Genomic DNA, 23,414 nt, shown 5'->3' on the forward strand with positions numbered 1-23,414 from the left:
GCATCCTCGAGTAGGAGGGTTGGAGAAAGTGGGAAGAGCACGATGCCAGCGAAACGAGTCGTGGGAGTACGGTGGGGGGAGATAAAGGAAAAAAGGAAAGATGGCAGAAGAAAAAAAGAAAGAAAGAAAGAAAGAAAGAAAGAAAAAAGGAAGAAAGAAAAAGAAGGAAAAAAAGGGGAAAGAAAAAGAAAGGAAGAAAACAAGAAAAAAAAGAAAGAAAGAAAGAAAGAAAGAAAGAAAGAAAGAAAGAAAGAAAGAAAGACGGCGACGACGATGAGGAGGATGAGGATGAGGATGAGGATGAGGATAAGGAGGAAGTGGAAGAGGAGGAGGAGGAGGAGGAGGAGATGGAGAAAAAAGGGATGGGAAAGAGTAACGAAGAGGAAGAACAAACTTGGTGAAAGAAAGACGCTTCTTCGTTGCCTCTAGTTCTCTAACGAGAGCTCGCTCTGAGATATCGACTGATCCAGTCGAACTAAAATATATATATATATATATATATATATATATATATATATAATAATAATAAGGTACATCGAAGTTGAGCTGGTAGGGGAAAAAGAGAAAGATCGCGAGTGTTGGAGCCGGAATGGGGGATGGAGGATGGTGCAACCGATAACGCGCGAGAAGCTAATTAGCGGCGTTAAATTATTAAATCTACGTCGATTGGAAAAGTCATCTTTTTTCTGTCTTTTTTTTTACTTTTTTCCCCCCCCTTTTGACATGCAAGGCTATCAAGATATTCTCCGAGAATCTCGTAGAGGATATTGATTTTGATTTTTCTTTTTGTATTAAAAATAATAATATCGAAAAAAAAAAAAAAGAAAAAGAAAAAGGTGAAGAAAAAAAAAATAAATACAAAAGTCGAATTTGTTTGTTACTAAAGATTAGAAACACAAAATCGAGGAGCCTAGAAAGAAGAGAAGGAAAAAAAAGAAAGAAAAAAAAAGATAAAGAAAGAACCAAAATAAAGTTTCTTTGCATCTATACGTTTATCCATTTTCTTATTTTATTTTTACTACTTTATCTACGATCGAAACAAACAACAATTAGGAACGTTCTTTGTTCTTCGATGATAAGAGAAAAATAGAAAAAAAAAAAAGTTTTCTTGACTTTTAACGATGACCAAAGCTTTTACATTGTTATAACGTTATTAAGTGAAATCGCGCGATATAACGATTAGTATGACCGAAGCGAGTGATTATTAAAAATACATATTAACGATTAAGAAACACGACTCCACGGCTTACATCGATCATACTTAACAATGCGATCTTGATTACGATACATTCGGGGAAGGGGAAGAGAGAGAGAGAAGAGGATAGCGAGAGGATCGAAGGTGGAGGTGAGCGAGGGAGGTGGAAAAGATCGATCCCCTTTTCGTAGCAGTCAGCCGCGGTGCGCTAATATTTTCGAGGAGGTTTGCCAACACAACATCACCGATGACATTGACAAAATACGAAATAAGATTTTTTTGCCTTTCGGCTCCGTCAGTAATATTTATAAACGTCGTAAGAATAAGTTTGAGTGTGTGTGTTCCCCGAGAAGTTTGAGAGAGTTCGAGAGAAGTGAAGAGAAGAGAAGAGAAGAGAAGATAAGAGAGGAGAGGAGACGAGAAGAGAGGAGAGAGAGAGAGAGAGAGAGAGAGAGAGAGAGTCAAGTCGAGATGAGAAGAGGATAATGGATGAGGATACGCTCACCGATGTAAAAGCAATTTCCGTTAATGTAACGAGGAGTGAAGATCTTTCGAGCAATGCGACGCGATACAGGAAGAAGACGAAAACAGCAGCGGAACAACAAACAGAAAGATCCTTTCTTTCATACGGGGCAGACTTCTCTCTCTTTCTTATTCACCCATCATCCTCACTCTACCTTTACCCTACCAGTTTTTTTACGCGTAGATCAAACGAATCGAACGTACGTGAAACTTAAAGATCTTTTAAAAACTCAGTTCACTTCTAGATCGTCTACACGATCTATATTTCTACTCCGTCATACGCGCGGAATAGGGATAAATCGTATAGATCTTTCTTATGTGGTATGATACTGCGTATTTTCGTTCACTTTCGAACTTTTTTGTTGGCCATTCGGCGTCGAAAAATTTATCGCCTCTCTTTTACTTCTTCCTCGTATTATTCTTTTTCTTCTTCTTCTTCCTCTTTTTCGAAAGCTCGAGTAGAAAAAAGCTTCTTTTTTCACGAGGGATGGAAGGTGAATGGGTGAAGGGTTATCTATAGAAAATCAATTTCCTTCTAGAAAGTAAAAGGGAAGGAGGTTTCGGGCTCGGAGGATTCATAGAATTGACGATCGATCGGGAAAGATATTCGAGAAAATTTCAAATGACATCGTGAGGAAGGACTTACTTGATAAGTCGGTCCTGACTTTTGGACGAAGAGAGAGAAAGAGAAAAAAAGAGAGAGACAGAGAGAGAGAGAAAGAGAGAGAGAGAGAGAGAGAGAGAGAGAGAAATGTCGTTGGTGAGTAATAATCGAAAAATACGAAAGCAAAGCCATCAGTAGTAAGCTCCGGTTTTTTAATATTATATCGGCATCGGTGTTCGTTACGCGAGCTCCGGAGAGTTATAGAGAAAAGAGAAAAGAAAAAAGGAAATAAAAAAAGAAAAAAGAGAGAGAGAGAGAGAGAGAGAGAGAAAGAAAAAATAAAAAAAAAGAAAAAAGAAAAAAAGGAAGGAGAAAAAAAACAAATAGAGAAAGGCGAAAGGAGAAAAGAGGAGATGGTAGAGAGGGTAGAAAAACGAAAGAGTTGAGAGAGAGAGAGAGAGAGAGAGAGAGAGAGAGAGAGAAATACACATACATATACACACACATATATATATACACATAGAGCGAGAGTGAGAGCGAGAGAGAGAGAGTACTAGCCAACCAACCAACGGGCTTGGACAGTGACGAGCCGGTAGGTAGGACCCACAAAATAAACTGAAACCACCCTCTCTCTGCCCATCCCACGGGCTCTCATTCTGGCCGCGTCACCTCCATCCCCATGGCACCGCCGGCTCTGCCGCCTCACCTCTTCCTCCTCCTCCTGCTTCTCCTCCTCCTCTACCTCCACTTCTTTCTCCACCATCCGTCCATTCGTCCCTCCGTCCGTCCGTCCTTCCGTTCGTTCGTTCGTTCGTTCGTTCGAACGAACGAACGAACGAACGACCGACCGACCGACCGACCGGTGCGCTCCACTGCCGAGGGTACCTAGCTCGGCCAAATAAATTACACCGCCTCGTGACGCGAAAAAATCCAACGAGTTGCCAGAGTGAGTGAGTGGATGAGAAAAGAGTAGGATGAGAAGGAAGCGACGGAAGAGGAGGCGGAGGCAAAGAGAAAGAGAAAAAGAGAGATGGAATGGGAGAGAAAAGGGGGAATGAGGATGCGCGTTGTAGGGTGGGAGGAAAAAGCGTGAGATAGAGAGACAGAGACAGAGACAGCGAGCGAGAGCGAGAAAACGAGAGAAAGAGAGAGGGAGGGAGAGAGAGAGAGAGAGAGAAAGAAAAAAGAGAAAAAGAGAAAAAGAGAGAAAGCAAGAGAGAGATTGGTCGAAGGGTGGTAGGGGGATGGATAAAGGCCAGCACGGGGCGGAAATAAAGAGAGAACGAAAAAATTGGAGGAGGTTGGAGGTGGAGGTGGGTACGGTGGTCCGCTTTAATTGGTTCGACGTGGTCAGATGAAAAATTCAACCACCCCGGACCACCCCCACTCGTTCCCTCCTTCTCTTCCTGCACATTCTCCTACGAATCTCACACTGTACAGACTCTCTCTCTCTCTCTCTCTTTCTCTCTTTTTCTTTTTTTCTTCTTTTTCTCTGTCTCTCTCTCGTCAGACGAATCTACACACCTACGAGTATCGCGAACTACGACTAACCATAAGCGTAGGAAGAGACAAAGCATGCGATGTGGACGCTCTTAGAGAACGTATTTCGCGAAAAAAGTACCCTCCCCTCCTCTCCCCTACGAACGCGTATTCTACGCTACGGTGGTAACCACTTGTACGATTGCCTTTCTTCCTTCCTTCCTTCCTTCCTTTCTTCCTTCCTTCCTTCCTTCCTTTCTTCCTTCCTTCCTTCCTTCCTTCCTCACTCCCTCCCTTCTTTCCTCTACCTTTCCTTCTTTCATTCCCATTTTTTTTCCTCCTAATAACTCTCCTCGTATCGTACCTTTATCATTCACCTCTTCGATTTTCTCACGAATACGATAACGAAAAGATTTCGACGTAACATCGTTTAATGCAACATACGTAATGTCGAGAGAGAATGATCGAAATTTGATTTACGTATTATCGTAAAAGAGAAAAAAAGAGAATGGAAAATAAAAAAAAAAAAGAAGAAAAAAAAAGAAGAAATAAGGAAAAAAATTACGATCGAGTACGTATTTGTAATTTTAAAAAGTTGTTCGAAATGATAGAAATATTTTGCAAAACAAATTCCGAACGATATTTATAACGCGCTTTCTTTCTTTCGAAATTATCCAGAACCGAATACGAAGCATAGGTAATAAACAGAGGATTTATTGCAACCTGTCGAAGATATAAGATATCTTTTTTCTTCTTCTTGTTCTCTCTCTCTCTCTCTCTCTCTCTCTCTCTCTCTCTCTATCTATTTTTTTTTATTCCCTCACTTTTTTTTGTTTGCTTCCTTTTTTTCTTTTTTTCTTACTTCTTTCCTTCTTTCCTTCTTTTAATCGATAAGCGCCATTGAATTAATACCTTTGAATATCTTTCGTCTGAAAGTAGTAAGTACTTTTTTCGATTTCAAAATTGATAAAAAAAGAGAGGAAAAGAAAAGAAAAAGAAAAAGAAAAGGAAAAAACAATTAAGATAACTCATGTGAGAATTTTCTTTCATATTACTTTATCATTTTCATCGAATGTTCGCCTTTTTTTTGAGAGCGTATCGTTATGATTCGTCTTATCGAATTTGCATTACATATAAAATACTACATTTATTCTTTATAATAATTTTATATAGATCTAAGTTGCATCTAAGTCAGATATACTTAATAATAATAAACTTCATCTTTTCCTTTTTCATTCTTTTCTCTCTCTCTCTCTCTCTCTCTTTTTTTTTCTTGTTCGCACAAACAAACACGCAAAGGTTTTCGCCGTTGCTGGAGGTTGGCGTTTCGCCGAGAGAATTCACCCTCACTACGGTTACTATATCAATCATGTCTGAAATCAATTCCGATCGGAATCTAACAAAGGGAAGACGCCTAACTTATCTCGATCAATCTTAATTCCGAACGGCGCGTTCGATCGGCACGATTACGATGCGTAAAGGGGCATGGACAAGGGCAGGGGGCGGGGGTAGGGGTAGGGGCAAGGAGGGTTGATGAGGGAGGGTTTGCCGAGTGGACGAAGGAACGTCGACGATGCGTGTCCATTGTGTTGCTACGGCTAATGTATTAACGGAGAATAGTGTGGAATAAAAACGTATTCGATAAAAAATACTGGCTATCACAATTGATGAGAAATAATTTTGATTGATTCTAATATTGTTTAGTTTCTAACTAAAATGATGGTGATTAGAAACAAAAGAAAGAGAGAGAGAGAGAGAGAGAGAGAGAGAGAGAGAGAGAGAGAGAGAGAGAGAGATAGATGGATTAACAAAAAAGAAAAAAAAATCAAGGTGTCTTATCAATTTGAAATAATTTGATTACGAAAATCTAATCAAATCGAACGAATTCGTATTTGTACATCGCAACACAATCAGATGGAACTATAAATAAAATGATATTGAAAAATTTATTTGGCAATTGAAATTAAAAAAGAAAAGAAAAGAAAAAAAAGAAAAAATTGCATTCATTTCAAGATACATCGGACAGAAACAAAACTCTGAATGTTCATTTGATGAATATCATAGCTTCCGAAGTTGCAATCATAAAAGTAAATTAATTTAAATTAAAAAGTCAAAATCTTCTTTATAAAATAGAACTTTGCAATACATTTGTATAACAAAGTTCTATTGCGAAATCGAACGAATTTGTATATTAACTCGATTGAATTGTCATCGTAACTTTTCAGATATATATATATATATATATATATATATATATATATATATATATATATATATATATATATATATACATGTGTGTGTGTGTGTACCGATAAATAAAAAAATATATTTACATATCTATGCAAAGATCAGTACGGGTTTTAGATTTTTATAGGACATTTTGTGAGATGGAAAAAGGTTGCAAAAAAGAAAAAAGGAAGAAAGAAGGAAAGAAAGAAAGAAAAAACAAGTAGAAAAGAACGGGAAAGAAAAGAAAAGAAAAGAAAAGAAGAGAAAAAGGAAAGAAAAGAAGTGAAAAGAATAGAAAAGAAAAGAAAAGAAAAATCGATCGCGCATGGTGAAAGATGTCGGATAAATGAGACGCCACGTTACTTAAATCGATCACGATATCTGCACGAAAGGAAAGGAAAGGAGAAGAAAGGAAGAGAGAGCAGGAAAGAGTCGGTGTCTCGGATAAACTCGCAGCTTCTCTCTCTCTCTCTCTCTCTCTCTTTCTCTCTCTCTTTTATTCGCAACAGAGGAGAGAGCGACATTCTCCTCGTTCGAGGTTCCGTGATAGTTGGAGCGTGTGCGCCCCGGCATTTCCATCTTTCGTCGTGCCTGTAACAGGGCGCACCGCTACTCCTTTGATTAATGCCTTCCTGTGGGAGAAGCAAGGAGAGGAACGGTGACGTCGTAGAACTACGACTAATCCCCTCTTGGGATCGTCCTGCTGCGGAGCTTCGAGCTTCAAGAAACGACGAGGACGAAGGTGGAATTGAAGGTGGTGGTGGTGGTCGATGGTGCTGCCGTGAGGCGAGTTTAGGGTGGGTGATGGGTGAGGGATAGTATGAGATGGTTTAAGGAGAAATCGGGTGAAGGGAAAGCTGGAGACGATGCAACGAAACGACAAGGCGAATACCATTTCCAAGAGTCGTCCGTGGACACGCGAGAACTCATTTCCGATTATATCCTTTTCTTCCCGACACCACACCCCTTTTACCCTTCTTCTCTCTCTTTCTCTCTCTCTCTCTCTCTTTCTCTATTTCTCATGCTTCCTTTCGTTATCCTGAACATTGCTGTCAACTTGAACGTTTTCCTAATCGAGTATAGAACACGATTGTCGATTTAATGGATAAGATTCTTGTTTTCTGGTTACGAAGAGATTGTTATATATATATATATATATATATATATAATTACATAGATAATAATTTGATATAATTTATTTGAAATATCGTTATAATTCTTTGGAAGAGTATTGATCGTAACTTTTATTTGTACGATAATATGTATAACATATAAAATGTGTAACGATTGTTTTCTTTTCTTTTTTTTTTTTACATTTAACGATATTTTTTTTTTTTTTTTTTTTTTTTTTTTTGTTGAAGATATAATCAACGTCGCAATTAATGTAACAGTAATGAAATTTTATACAATTCCTTTCCGAGAATTATATTATTTCTTGGCCAAGTCCGAGTCATTAAGAAAAATCTTCTTAAGCCGAGGTATATATTTTCAACTTAACATTTATTTACGAATCAAGGCGTACTTTATTCTCTGATTCTCGAAATGGGCTTGACTTTTTTAGAAAAGAATCCAAAAATATCTGAGATTGTATATGAGAAATTTTACACGAGGAATATTTATGTTTATAACGTAACTAGTCGTCGTTTAATAACGAAAGAAGTGTAACTCATAAAAATAGTAGGGAAAATAGAGAGAAAGAGAGAGAGAGAGAGAGAGAGAGAGAGAGAGAGAGAAATAGATAAAGATAGATAGATAGATAGATAGATAGATAGATAGGTAGATAGATATATACAGAGAGAGAGAGAGACTTATGTGTGCGTGTTTTGAGCTACGCTCGAGTTATTTCTAAGCACGTTTGTGTGTGTGAGTGGGTGCATATTGGTGGGTGCTTCTATGTTGCCTACTTCACTTCGAGCGAATCTCTCTCAACGTACTCTCCTTCAAATAGTCGAATACGTATGCTTCGATCAATCCTTCGATAGATTCACGTATATTCACGGTATAGAAAAGTCGAGACGTTTGACTTTTCTTTTTGTTTTTATTATTATTATTATTATTTTTTTTTTTTTTTATTTCCAAGAGATAGCTCTTACTTTTTCTATTATTTTTCATTTCTTCCTCTCTCTCTCTCTCTCTCTCTCTCTCTCTCTCTCTCTCTCTCTCTCTCTCTCTCTCTCTCTGTCTTTCTAAAAATATCTATTCGACTATGAGAAAACATTCGGGATTGTTTTGTTTTTTATGAGCAATTTTTTTGTTTCTCGTGTAATTTTTTATAACATTAATATTATTAATACCTAATCCAAATTTATTTTATTTTATTTTATTTCATTTCATTTCATTCCATTCAATTTTATATACAAAATTCTATCTCTAATATATATATATATATATATATATATATATATATATATATATATATATATATATATATATATATATATGATATTACGTAATATCTTTCAGAACACGTGGGAATAACTTAACTGATTGTATAAGGAGTAATAAAGTAAAATAAGAAAAAAAATGTTTACATAAACATATGTCCGATATGATCTTGTTTACGAAATATATGATGCAACTCAATCGATTCGGAAATATCGCAAGGAAACGTTTACACAATGCATAAATAATGTTTGTTGATAAAATGTTTATAAGATCGTAAACGATGTATCTAATGTTATTTATAATGAATCAAGTGATACGTTCAATGTTATCAAAAAGAATTATTAAAAATAGATAGAAATTCGACTTTATGTCATAGGAACAAGGTCACACATCAGGTGCACATAGAGAGACGTTTGTATAAACTTTTTTCTTTTTTTCTTTTTCTTATTTTAATGCACCGAATCGATCAGTAAAGTTATATTTAACATGTTCCAAGACAGGCTGTACATTTTACACATTTGAACTCACCTTCATTATCCAACTCTATTCTATTCTATTATATTCTATTTTAGTTCTGAGACATTCAACGAAGATACCTTCGTAGGATCTATCCCCCACTGATCCTACTAATTTCTTATCGTATCTTTCTTATTATCCTCGTCGTATTTCGTGCGATACGTCTCAGTTAGCTCGTATACGCACATCCACCATTTTGCCCGATTACACGGGTGAAAAGACAATTACTTTTAATGTACAACTTCGCTCTCATCTCGAGAATTCAATTAGAATCGTTTTAATTTGTAGGACTTTGATCCGTGGCTCAAAAGCACCCGCGAGACAGTCAGGAACATCGCCTTTTCCTTTTTCTTTTTCCTTTTCTCTTTTTTTTTCTCTTTTTCTCTTATCCTTATTCTCCTTTTTTTTCTCCTTTTCCCCTTTTTCTTTCCTTTCCTCTTTTTCTTCCCCTTGTTTTTTCTTTTTTTTTACTCTTTTTCCCTTCCTTCTCCTTTTTTTCTTTTCTTTCTTTCTTTCCTTCCTTTCTTATTCACAAACTTGGCTCGTACCCTCATATACGTATTCCGCGAGAGAATTCGTTTGCTATTTTTCGTTTCGAATATTATACGTGAGATTTGAACGCAAGAAAGTAGAGAAACGTGAGTTCGCAGAAAGGAAGGAGAGAGAGAGAGAGAGAGAGAGAGAGAGAGAGAGAGAGAGAGAATCTTCGTTGTAGTGAGACGTAAGATCTAGGAGAAAGTGTATTGTAGGTCGGCAAACGAAATAAAATAAAATAAAATAAAATGAAATAAAATGAAATAAAATAAAATGAAATAAAATGAAACGGAATGAAATGAAATGAAATAAAATAAAATAACAATAATAGCAATAATGGTGGTAGTAGTAGTAGTAGTAGTAATAGTAGTAGTAGTAGTAGTAGTAGTAGTAGTAGTAGTAGTAGTAGTAGTAGTAGTAGTAGTAGTAGTAGTAGTAGTAGTAGTAATAGTAGTAGTAGTAGTAATAGTAGTAGTAGTAGTAATAGTAAGTAACAGTAGTAGTAATAATAAAAAAGAAAAAAGAAAAAGGAATAATAATAATAATAATAATAAAAATAATATTTTTCATCGCACAGTAGAAAGGAAGAAGGGAGAAAAGAAAGACGAAATGAAAAGAAAGAGAAAGAGAAAGGGAAAGAAAGAAAGAAATAAAGAAAGAGAGAGAGAGAGAGAGAGAGAGAGAGGGAGAAAAGGAAAAGGAGAAAAGGGCCCGCAAAAGAGGGAAACGAGCTGCTGAGAAAAATAATCCAATTTAAATATAGCGAGAGGCTCGTGGCTCGCCTGTTTTCACGGTTTTTAATTATAAGCGACCCCCGCCAGCAACAGAAGCACCACCACCATCATCACTACTACCACTATCACCACCACCACTAACATTACTGCGAACCACCCTGGTATCACCGTCGCTTTCTTTCTTTCTTTCTTTCTTTCTTTCTTTCTTCTTCTCTCTCTTTCTTTCTTTCTCTTAGAGCCGAGCTCTCGCGCACTTTGTCCTCATGATCCTGACAAAGGAGACCGTTTTTATGGATATTTCATAGGAACATGGCAAGAAGAAACATGCCTCCAGGTATGACGCACAAGGACTCGTCGTTGAGTTTCCTTGCATCGAGGCATCTCTTCTTCTCTTGCAAAGATACGGCACTGGTTAACCCAATTTTGTGAGAAAATTTCATTTATCTCTATATTTCTCTCTCTCTCTCTCTCTCTCTCTCTCTCTCTTTCTCTTTCTCTCTCGCTCTTTTATTGTTTTACTATTACATACAGTAGACTCCTATGTATAGTAAAGGAAATACCATTCGTGTTATATGAATCTATATTATGAGTTGCACATAGCTCATACAATTTCCATATCATTGTATTTTCTCCCTTTCGAACGATGCAACTTTGTCAGACGTGTATTCATGTATCATCGCTAACACGGAGGAGATATTTATCTCTTTATACAGTCATGCATGTAAATTCAATGTCACAAGCTTATATATATATATATATATATATATATATATATATATATATATATATGTATGTATGTATGTATTTATATTTCTGAAATTTGAATTTCATTTTTTTATTGGAAAAATTAATCGTTATTATTGTTACTACGTATCAGAAGTATTTTTTTTAATGGTTTTTTCTTTTTTTTTTTTTTTTTTAAGTATAAGTTACTACCTTAGTATAATATAATTATTGTTGGTTGAAATTATTTATATCTTTTTTTCTTTCTTGTAAGTATGCAAAAAAAAATTTGTTTATAGAGGATTGTGCTGATCAAGTTAGATGAGACACTTGTATAGCGTGTTATACGAGCCCGTCCTTTCTTTCTTTTTTTTTCTCTTTCCTTTTTTATTTTATAGTATTACACGAATATAACTCACAATTTTCGGACAGTATTATATGAACCGGTGTTATCATACAAGACTCTAGTGTATATATGTACATATATATATATATATATATATATATATATATATATATATATATTTCAGGAAAAATATATTAAAACCATGTAGATAATTTGGAAGTAATATATTAATACATCTCTGTATTTAAAGGTTAATTCATTTGTTTTTTATTTATTATTGTTAATTCAAGTCTATAAGTTGATATAATACTAAGTATAAATAATACTATAGATAGAAAAAGATGAAAGAAAAAGAAAATAATGAATAAATAGATAAATAAAAATAAAAAGAATTGAAGTTGCACAGGATTAATCAAAAAAACATTTTTTTTTTTTTTTCCCCCAATAAATATCTACATTCTCTACGTATTTACGTATTCTATAAAAAATTATACTTCATTTCAGTGCACATTTATTCTTAATAATAAATAGATACGAAACGGAGTCACTTGATCGCGCGTTAATTGAAACAACAACAACAACAATAACAAAAACAAAAATAAAAACAACAACAACAACAATAACAAAGTAGTATATATTCATAACTTAAATCGCATTTTTCTTTTTTCACGATAAAAACATTTAGGAATACATGTATATACGCATTTGTATACATGTAACTATGTGATCTTTTAATTCTATTTTACCCCATATAAAATGTATTTTCTTTTCAACGACAACTAGAAAGTCAATAGTTCATTATTACGTGATATCCCTTTAAGGGAATAATCTCGTTAGGACGTACTACTACGTTAGCTCGAACGATTTTATTGCCATTGCGACAATATTTACTCCTTTATCCCTCTACATACGTACCTTCCTCCCCCATATCTCCCTCTCTCTTTCTCTCTCTCTCTCTCTCTCTCTCTCTCTCTCTCTCTCTCTCTCTCTCTCTCTCTCTCTCTCTCTGTCTTTCGTTTCCTTTATTTTAACTTCTTTCACGCATCGTTCGATTACGTACTTTGAGCGAAAAGTACACATTACGAGCTTTTTGAAGCGTCTTTAGTACGTTTCGTGACGACCGTTGTCTTTGAATTATGATTTACGAGAAAAGTCGAAACGAGTCGTACTGGAGTCGAGATAAAGAAAGAAAGAGATAGAGAGAGAGAGAGAGAGAGAGAGAGAGAGAGAGAAAGAGAGAGAGAGAAAGAGAGAGAGAGAGAGAGAGAGAGAGAGAGAGAGAGAGTTTGCTTTGACGGAACAAAACAGCGACATTTTTTAAAGTCTATTCTACTTTGACGATGTTAAACCGGTAGTACGATCGTAAAGGGCGTTGATTTACATCGCTTTGACTGCAAAGTCAAATGGAACCTACGTTGACGTATCCTTTGCTTCGAGAGAAAGAAAGGAATATGGTAGGGTAGATGAGGGGGAGGGGATAGAAGAAAGAGGAGGTAGAGAAGGGTGTACGACTTTCGAGGGATTTGAAGAAAAATAAATAAAATAAAATAAAATAAAATAAAATAAAAATACAAATCAAATACGAAAATGTTTTCCTTATGTGAAATCGATCAAACTATAGTTTACTTTATATTTGAAATATTGAGGATGATTGAATTATTATTTAGAAAAAAAATAAAAAAAAAAAAATAAAAAAATAAAAAAAAATTATTATTATACGTAAAATATTTAATATATGTATACATTTAAATTATATCATATTTCTATGATTATCGTTTCGAATATTTCGATTTATCAATCAATTCAAATCTCTTAGATTACCATAATAATAATAATAATAATAATAATAATAATAATAATAATAATAATAATAATAATAATAATAATAATAATAATCATCATTATTATCAATTTTAGGAATAAAACTATCCTAATTATTTACTCGCGTTTATTCTTTTCTTTATGTAGATTGCATTGTGCGATTAAAAAAAAAAAAAGAAAAAAAGAAAGTAATGTTTATTAATAACTTAGATAAGTAATTCCTTTGAATTAAAATGAATGCGACAAAACGAATAAATAAAAATAACACGATTGGTATTACTTTAATAGATATACTTATGATATTGAACAAACTATATCTATTACTTAGTCTCAAAGTATCATAATATCATAAGCACATATAAATACATAAGTATCAAAAGGTGAAAGGTATCGATATCTAAATAATATTTACTCAGAGGTTTCGATCCTTTATAAGTTTATACGATCTTTAATATGAAATTTCTATTCGATAAAAGTTTCTCAGAAATTTAATATATGCGTATGTCTGTATATGCATAACAATGTTTATTAATTCTTCCACAATTTCGAATATTTTATTCGATAATATTTTCATTCTTTCAATCATTCTCTCGATTCTCTCGGTCGCGATCATTCAATTATTTCTATTTCGTTTAAAATATTTGTAAATATACTCATTGTCATTCAAATAACCATAAGTTATAGTAATCAATGAGAATTAGATTACTACATATATATATATATGATTAAATAAGCAAAGATTGAAGAGAAAATGTCTCGTAAAAGATCATGGGTTTTGGAATTAAATCAAATGTTACGATGAAGATTATGGAAGTAGTGTACAATGTGAATTCGAAACGATTAAGATTTACCTAATGTATTACAAATATGATTAAACACGCAACCATTCATGGTGTATTTAAACTGGTATCACTCGATATCACTCGATATCACTGGTAGAGCGAATAACTTCTTTTTTTTTTTTAAATGAAATATCACACGATTTTTCGAATATATATATATGTATGTATATTACGACATACATATATTCGTTGATATAATTTACTAATAAAAAAAAGATCGATGGTTCGACGGATTAATTGAATAATTTTTTAATGTTTTATAAAGAAAGAATAATATAAAACTCTGTTTTCGTTTGAATTATTACTTACACGATATACATATGCACGTACGTGAGTATATGCGAATAATGTGATTATACGAATATCTCATTCCGATTGTTATTTATGTGAATATATGTATACAATGTGTAAGATTTAAGAATGATAATTTTTTATCTCAATGGTATTAATCGTGTTAATCGGGTTCAAAGATAAATCATTAAAATCTTTGACAAAAAAAAAAGAAAAAAAAAAAAACACGACTAGCAATACAATGTCACATCGATAAGATATTAAGACGATAGAAAAAGAAGTGATAACGAGTAAAAAACAAAAAAAAAACAAAAATAAATAAATAAAAATATATTACGTATGAATATTATCCATTTTAACAAAAGTAATTCTTTTTACTTTTTTCTTTTTTTTTCTTTTTCGTAAAACTCTTGAATCATCTTCAACTCTGACAGTTCATTTAATTAACCCAACTCGTTAGAAAACAATATTGTATTAAAATAAGTTTATAAGTAAAAATGTCTAGTATGTATTATGTGCTAGGTATATAAAAGAATATATTCTTTGTAACATTTAATATTATATCGAAAGCGTAAAAAAGAGAGAGAAAAAAAAAGAAATCAGACGTAGATATGAATGAGAATAAACGATTAGATTAAAATAAATGATAAATATATCCTACGGATTAAGATATATTATCATATAAGTAATATAAAATGATTTGAATAACGTATTTTCTTTCTTTCTTTTTTTCTCTCGTTTTTTTTTTTTTTCTTTTTTAATACTCACGTGACCGAGCTTTTCTTCCTTCCGCCTTTTGGGATCACTTTCAAGGTCAGGCGTGCGAGTACGAAACTTTTCAGGAGGCGAAACCGATTGTCGAAGTCGCTCATCGGTTAGTGCAATTGGTTTACGATCTTCGGGCGTTTCCGCAGCGGCACGATGTTGCTGCAAATCCGCAGGCTTAAGAAGGGCCTGAGCCTGTGCCTGAACCGCTGCGGCCGCAGCCGCTGGATGGGCCGGTGGGGCCAGATGAGGAGGAACTCCTGCGGCAGCCGCAGCGGCTGCCGCACCCGCAAAACCCAACAACCCACCAGGTGGAAGTCCACCAACTACCGCACCATGAGGCAGTTGTTGCGCATGAATTTGTTGCTACAAGTTCATAACAAGAGTTTTACGTTTTATATACACAAAAGAAAATGAGAGAGAAAAAAGAGAGAGCAAAAAAAAAAAGGAAAAAAAACCGCCTCCATCAAGATCAAACTCAAACAAGTTTAATAAATGAACTTTATTTATTTATAATTTGTTTATAATTAAAAATTTTAATTATTATCTTAAGTAATCGCAAGTAAAATTAGAGATTATTTTATATATATATATTTTTTTTTAATCAAAAATTAAATAATTATTTTCTGATTCGTCGTTTTGTTTGAAAATATTATTACCATAGATCCGTAAAGATAAATCCGCATATGTTATTGAAATATTAATTCTAATTATTCCAATTAGTACGATAGTTATTCTGCCGATCGTAATTTTTTAGTATTTTTTTTTTTTTCTTTTTTTAACGCAAAAATTTATATAACATAATTTGTCATTTTTTTTCCCTATTACGAATAAACATCTATCTTAATAAAAACGATGCAGCGTCATCCTTCCGGAAGTAAAAGTTTACAACACTGAAGTGATAAGAGTTAAATTATAATCTCTTCTGAAAAAAAAAAAGAAAAAAAAAGAAGAAAAAAATAAAAGAAAAAAAAAAAATTATTTATAATATAATTATATTTATCCAAGTTCTATCTAAATTTATTAAATATCAATCGATAAGAATGATCTTATTAACTTACCAACAACTGTTGGAGTCCTTGTTGTTGTTGTTGCTAAGACAAAAGAAAGAATAAAATTCCTGACTGACCCATATTATTATTGAAAAAAAGGCAAAAAAATGAAATAAAACAAGAATGTTACATGCAGAAAATAAAAAAAAAAAAAAAAAAAAAGAAAAAAAAAACAAATATATTGAAATGTGTGTTTTATTACGTTGATGTGAGTTTGCATATGATAATTTTTTAAGAAGATTTTTAAAGATTAAGGGGTAGATTTTTGAATGACTTAAATTAAGTCCATGGTCCGTGGTTGAAATATATAACTTGTGGATTTTTGAAAAATGTGAATAGGAAACGTCAGCTGGGGGAGAGAAAATTCGAAAAGGGCCCCTTGGGCCTGTTAAAAATATAATCATACTATATAATCAATGAAAGTAATAATGATAATAATAATAGTAAAAATAATGATGATGATGATGATGATGATAATGATGGTGATGATGAAGATGATAAAAATAATAATGACGATGATAATAATAGTAATATAATAATAATAATAATAATAATAATAATAATAATAATAATAATAATAATAATAATAATAATAATAATAATAATAATAATAACAATAATAATAATAATAATATTAATAATGTGAGAAAGAGAGCGAGAGAGAGAGAGAGATAGAGAGAGAGATAGAGAGAGAAAAAAAATACAAATCAAATACTTACCCCAATGATCGCGTTCAGCTCGGACATGGTAACTTGTTTCGCCCTCTCCACAGCGTTCGCCACCTGCTGCTGATGCTGTAAGCCATGCTATCATTATCGCGTCGTGGTCGCACTCGATTGTATGTTTATAAACACTTGTGCCAAACAGAAAGTCAAAGACTCACCTCTTGCGCCAAAAAGGGTAATAATTGTACGATTATCGCGTTCAGCCTCTTAGCAATCTCCGTCTGTAATTGTTATATTAAATGTCGATTAATGATACGATAATTTCAAAATATGAATAAACGTATCAATAAGAATAAATAGATTTTAGATCATTTTATTATTTTTCTTTAGTATTTTTATTTATATTATTATTATTATGTTAAATATAAACTGAGCTCATACGATTCTTAACGAGTTACAATAATCGATAACAGTTATTCTTAGAAATGATTGTTTCTTTTTTTTTTTTATTTATTTATTTTAAAACATGCTCGTCCACGAATTTATCTCTTAATTTTTCTCTCTCTCTCTCTCTCTCTCTCTCTCTCTCTCTCTCTTTTTTATAATTGAACAGATACGATATTAAGAAGTATCGTAATTTACGATCGCTTTATCATTTCATTCGATATAATCTGTAATCTGTTTATTAGTAATCTTGAGGGAATGATCAATGTCTTTTCTTAGTGTTAGTGTTTGATTTTAAGTCGATTTTTTTTTGAGTCGAATTAGAATCGATTTTGTCGCGATAATGCACGTTCCGTGACTATAAACGAAACATTTTCTCTTTTCTTCTTATTTGAAATTATCCTTCAAGATACGAGTATCGATCATGGCTAATTCGTGAATATCCGAAGAATTGATATGAATCAGATTAATTTTCGAACCGTGTGCGTTTGATTTTCGCTTTATTTCAAGAATTATATTCATTTTTTTTTTTTTTTTAAATATATTAAACTTCGAATTTACCGACCAAATTTAATTTTCATTATACGTAAAAAAAAAAGAAAGAGAGAGAGAGAGAGAGAGAGCACTATAGAATTTTAAAAAAATATCTATACAAAATCTATCACGAACATTTATCATTTTTGGTAGTATTAAAAGTACAGGATGGATCAAAATGTAGGTGACATTTAAAAATCGTTTACTCTTTCATGAGATTTTTTTCGACAAATTCTTTTTTTTCCATTTCTTTTACTTTTGCTTTTTTTTCAGATAGTAAAAGCACCAGCTTAAGAACTATTGATCCATTCTAGAAATTTTCAATTCGGTCTGTATAAATTAATATAAATCAATCATACGCAATATAAATCCTTTCGCTTTAATTGTTCAAACAAACGACGAAGTGAGAAAAATACATACATTGGCCTAAATTCGATTAATATAATCACAAAAATATACGAATAAAGATTATGGTATGGTATTGCCAGGCCGGCAAATATCAAATTAAAATTAAATTAAATTAAATTAAATTAAATTAAATTAAATTAAATTAAATTAAAATAAATTAAATTGATTATATAATATAAATTTAATTTATGTCGTATGGTGGACCCTTATTTCAGGAGGGCCCGAGGCGACTGCAGGCTATCGCATATACGTAAATATGCATCACTGTTGAGAAACGAAATAAATAAACTACGTATATACTTAATAGAATCCATTGGATGAAGTTATGTAAATACATATATACTTGATACTTAACCACTTGCGGTGCAAAGAAAGTCACGGTTGACGTGCCACGCACGTCATTATTCTTTCTGCAACAATCGATGACGTGTGTAACACGTCGCTGACGTTCCGATAACAGAAGTATCTAAACGTGCGTGGCACGTCGTTCCACCGCAAGTGGTTAACTTCAAGTTGAGGAAAAAGAAATGAAGAAACGTGTTATTTGAAATAGATCAAAATAAATGACGAATGAAAATGATAGCGATGTGCAATAACGTTGGAATAAGTATTATAGAATAGGATTAGCGATTTGAAATAGGGAACGTATGGGGATTTTCTTTACAATTATTTTTCTTTTTTCATTTATGTTCCATCCTAGTATATTTGACGTTGAAGAAAACACACAAAAAAAAAAAAAAAATAAGAAAGGAATCACGAAACGTTGCGTCTCATAAACTCCCCGTGTCAGACGAAAACAACGAATTCTCTCGGGCAACTGCTTATCGATCTTTTTTTTCTTTCTTTCTTTTATACATTTCCCACGGCTCTTAAGTTTCTGGGTCATCTAAAAGTGGCCTCGTTAAGACCATCGTTGTCGTCGTCATTCCGGTGTTAACAAAATTTTAGTCCGCGTAACATCTCATCGAGTATCCTGACTTTTCATTGTATTTCTTTAATTCTATTTTTTGTTTGTTTGTTTATTTATTTATCTATTATACGATTTCGAGTAAACGTATAAATATATTGATGACTGTTATATGATATTAACAATATGTATCAATTATTTTTTGAAATCAATATTCACGTATTATTTGGATCACATTTTCGTCCTCCCTTCCTCTTCCTCCCTTTCCTCTTAGAAAATAAAAAAAGAAGGAAGAAAAAAAAAGAAAAATAATTTTGATCGAAAACTTGTCATTTGAAATTAATTACCTATCAATGAGAGAATGAGAGAGAGAGAGAGAGAGAGAGAGAGAGAAAGAGAGAAGACAATAATATAGAAAAATTCAGAGTGACGAAGTAAAATTGAAATTATTTTAGAAAATGACGAGTTAAAAAGCATATTTTCGACTATTCCTCTAACCATAGTGGCAAGACAGTTTTCTTTTTCTTTTTTCTTTTTTTCAAACTTCTACTTGCGTCCGAACATTTTTCTACCATCGAAAAAATATAGACGAATTTTTTTAATAACTTCGGCATCGATCGACGGAAGTAAAAATATTGTTTTTTCACGATCTTGCTGAGAAACCATTGTGATATCTTTTGGTTTGAGTTAAAAAAAAAAAAAAAAGAAAAAAGAGCGACAAATAAAAAAAAAAAAAGAAACAAAAGAAAGGATCAACGACAAAAAACATGAAGGACATTGTTTGCAAATATTCAAACAGATCGTTCGAAAGAATGGTTTAATACGATCAGAAAATATCATAGAGTAGATGTATCAGGATACCTTATCATGTATTATGGACCTTATTTCTAAATCCCAGAATCATACACATATGTCGTGATCTCCCCTTATAAGTTATCCGAAGTATGCCATTCAAACTTCTTCACCCTCTTTCTCTCTCATCATCCCTTTCTCTCTCTCTCTCTCTCTCTCTCTCTCTCTCTCTCTCTCTCTCTCCCTCTCGCTCTTTCTGCTATCCCTTGCTCTGATTATAACATAATTACGAATATTACCGAGGGTGGAAAGTTAGCTCGGACTTTCTCCCTCGTTTGCGTTCTTTCTCACGTTTAGTTCGATTTTCTCTAAAAGAAAAGAAAAAAAGAAAAAAAAAAAAAGAAAAGAAAAAAAAAGGAGAAAAAATAAAAAACAGGAAGTAGAAGGAGAGAAAAAAAAAGCCGATAGAAAAAGGGCAAGAGGGTGGAGACGAGGGAAGAGTATATACACACAGTCATATATATATATATATATATATATATATATATATACATGACCGTGTATATATATATATATATATATATCGTATAGACGTTCGACGACGAATGGATCGAGAGGGTTGTAGGAGGGTGAAGGGGAGTTCGGTGGTTCGAAGGGAAAATAGACGAAAGAAAGCGCGTAGATTTCGAGCGCGAAGTGACAAAAAAATGTCGGCCGAGACTGGAGGGAAAGACGGACGGATGGACGAATGGCAGACGGGCGGAGTAAGAGGATAGAGGGAGGGAGTAGGGGAGGGGGCGGTGAAAGGGGAGGGAAAAGGATACGAAGAAACGGAAGAAAGAGACAGAAAGATGGAAAACTGTCGCGTCCATGTTAGTTCGATTCCGCGTACCGTACCGTACCGTACGTAGCGTCGCGTCGCGTCGCGTGGCGATGCCTGCGGGGGTTGAAAAAAGTTGGACGAAAAAATCGGCTGGTCGCCGACGGTAGAAGAGAGACTCGATAGAGAATGGAGAAAGAAAGAGAAATAGAGGGAGACATAGACGGAGATAGACGGAGAGAGAGAGAGAGAGAGAGAGAGAGAGAGAGAGAGAGAGAGAGAGAGAAAGAGAGATGGATAGATGGATAGAGGAAAATGGTGAGGTGGGGGTGAGACTGGGTTGGATTGGGGATGAGGTGGCGAGGAAAGAGGGATGAAGAGGAAATTCATGCGACAAGCCAACGGCACAAGTGTTGTCCAGTACGAAAAAATGGTTATTCCTTCTCGAATGTGCCCGATGCACATGCACGTTTTCCCGCAGAACGGATGGTCCACCGGGGTCGGTTGGAAGAGTAGAGAGATACAGAGAGAGAGAGAGAGATATATATATATAGAGAGAGAAAGAGAAAAAGAGAGAAATACAGAGAGAGAGAGAGAGAGAGAGAGAAAGAGAGAGAGAGTGGGGAGAGGGGGATGGTTTGAGGGGTTGGACGGGAGAGATGGCCGAATTGCAGGCGGAGGAGGAATATAGGAGGAGGTGCAGGTAACATTGAGATTAGCAACGGGTAAAAAATCGATGTCATCGCCCCCAGCCCAGCGCATACACCCTCGCCACCCAGCCGACTCGACTCTCTCTCTCTCTCTCTCTTTTTCTCTTTCTCTCTCTATCTCTATCTCTCTCTCTGCCTACCCTACCTACCTACCTACCTACCTACCCCTGCAGGGCCAAATAAAAGAACTCGAATATACGCGACCGCGTCTGCGTCTTTCGTACGTGTGGACGCGGCTCGGATTCGTCCGTGCGAGCGACCTCGAGCGTAGATTCGTTTGGTACTAGAGAGAAAGAGAGAGAGAAATATATATATCGAGAGAAAGAGAAAGAGAGAGAGAGGGAGAGAGAGAGAGAGAGAGAGAGAGAGAGAGAGAGAGGGAGAAAGTGTGAACGAAAGAGCGAAGGCAGAGAGAGAAAGAAAGAGAGAAAGAGAGGTAGGGGTGGATGGATGGATATACGCACGTGTGTGCGTCCGTATATGTCCGTGAGAAACTGGAAAGGCAGCTTGAGTTATGTGCAATTGGTCAACCTGCACATTTTTTATCGGACGTCGAGTATAGCCGCGATGGGGAAACGCTAGTCGCCCACCCGCTACCAGGGAAGCGTTCGCCATCGACGGGGAACCCTACCATCGTTCGACGATTTCTTTTTATTTGTTTTTCTTTCCCTTAAAAAAAAAAAAAAAAAAAAAAAAAAGGAAAAAAAAAAAGAGCAGAAAAGAAGATCGACCCATTCAAAAAAAAAAAGACAAAAAAAGAAGAAAAAGAAGAAGAAGAAGAAGAAGAAGAAATGAAAAGAACGAAATATAAACGAGCTTGAACTTTCATCTTTCTTATTGGCGTAAGATGATCGTCAATATCTTCTTTTTTCGATGATCAAATCATTTTTAGAATCAGAGCTCTCTCTCTCTCTCTCTCTCTATTTCTATCTTTTCTTTTGGATTCATCTCAATCTCCTTCTATAATTGCATATAAATATAAATGTTTATGACGGAAATATATCAACGCGAAATGAATCGAGCGAGATTATATGTTCGGTTTTAGCGTTTTCCCTTGGCTATTACTTTAACTGAAACGCGGACGATTTTCACGAGTTTCTTCAAAGGAACTAATCCTGTACATATTTGATAGTTTCACAGAAGCTAAGCTATTCGAAGGTATTCGAGTAATTACTATGATATTGCATAAGTTATTCGGCTTTGCCTTTCTATACTTAAATGAACGAAGACATTGATGTGTCTGTTTGTCGGATACTTTCACGTAATAAAGTTGGGCGAGAAGAGAAAAGAGAGAAGGGGGGAGGAGGAGGGGGAGAAAGGGAGACGATGCATGATTTATATTGTAATTTGTTTGCTTTTCTTTCTTTTTCCCTTCGGATAATATTGTATCGTTTGTTTCCAAATGAGAATTTAACCCAAAATGTTCATTACGACAAATGTATAATATAAGTAAATCAAATTAATTCCACTTATATTTCGTTGTCGGCATTGACGTTTTTTTTTTCTTTTTCTTTATAATTAAATCAACGCTTTTTACCGTAAGAGATTTTTAAAAATGTAAAAGAAGAAGAAGTAAAGAAAGAAAAAAAAAAGATGACAAAATTGGATAGGATAGAGATAGATAAATAAGTAATGACCGACAATGACAGAAAATTTGTCTAATTTAACGTGGCTAAGTGCGAAATGCGAATTCGTTTATAGAAATGAGAGCAATGAAATTTAGACAAAAAGTAAACCGTCCAAGAAATATCAAGGGAAAATATTCCATATTCCTTGCGTGTTATCTTCATTACGTTGGATATATATATATATATATATTTAATTATCTTTTTATTCTCTTTTTCTTTTTTCTTTTTTTATTTAATTAACTCCCTATCTTTCCATAAAAGTTTACAATCTCGTACGTGAATATTTGAAATATATATATATATATATATATATATATATATATATATATGTGTATATATATATGAAAGAAATGATAGTTTCGAATTTCTTGAAATATCGTGGACGATGGCGAATCGATGTTATGCACTTTCTATACCTACTATTACACATACTCTTCGATTCGCAAGACCATTTCGCACGTAGGATTT

At 33.9% G+C, this 23,414-nt stretch overlaps 1 protein-coding gene across 16 annotated transcripts in view; it reads right to left on the minus strand.

The window, feature by feature from the left end:
* Positions 1-23,414, minus strand: part of LOC124427732 (protein groucho-like) — an 80,852-nt gene that overhangs the window by 17,547 nt on the left and 39,891 nt on the right. For 12 of the 16 annotated variants that reach the window (XM_046971013.1, XM_046971011.1, XM_046971010.1 and 9 more), the window contains exons 6-9: positions 16,922-16,984; positions 16,758-16,844; positions 16,048-16,080; positions 14,990-15,352 (exon numbers count right to left, since the gene is read on the minus strand). In XM_046971013.1, coding sequence (XP_046826969.1) covers positions 14,990-15,352; positions 16,048-16,080; positions 16,758-16,844; positions 16,922-16,984 — 546 coding nt within the window. The remainder of the gene's footprint in view (positions 1-14,989; positions 15,353-16,047; positions 16,081-16,757; positions 16,845-16,921; positions 16,985-23,414) is intronic. The other 4 variants (XM_046971016.1, XM_046971017.1, XM_046971024.1 and 1 more) reach the window with 3 other exon arrangements.

The sequence above is a fragment of the Vespa crabro genome, chromosome 10 (genome assembly GCF_910589235.1).
Source record: "Vespa crabro chromosome 10, iyVesCrab1.2, whole genome shotgun sequence".
Lineage (NCBI taxonomy): Eukaryota > Metazoa > Arthropoda > Insecta > Hymenoptera > Vespidae > Vespa > Vespa crabro.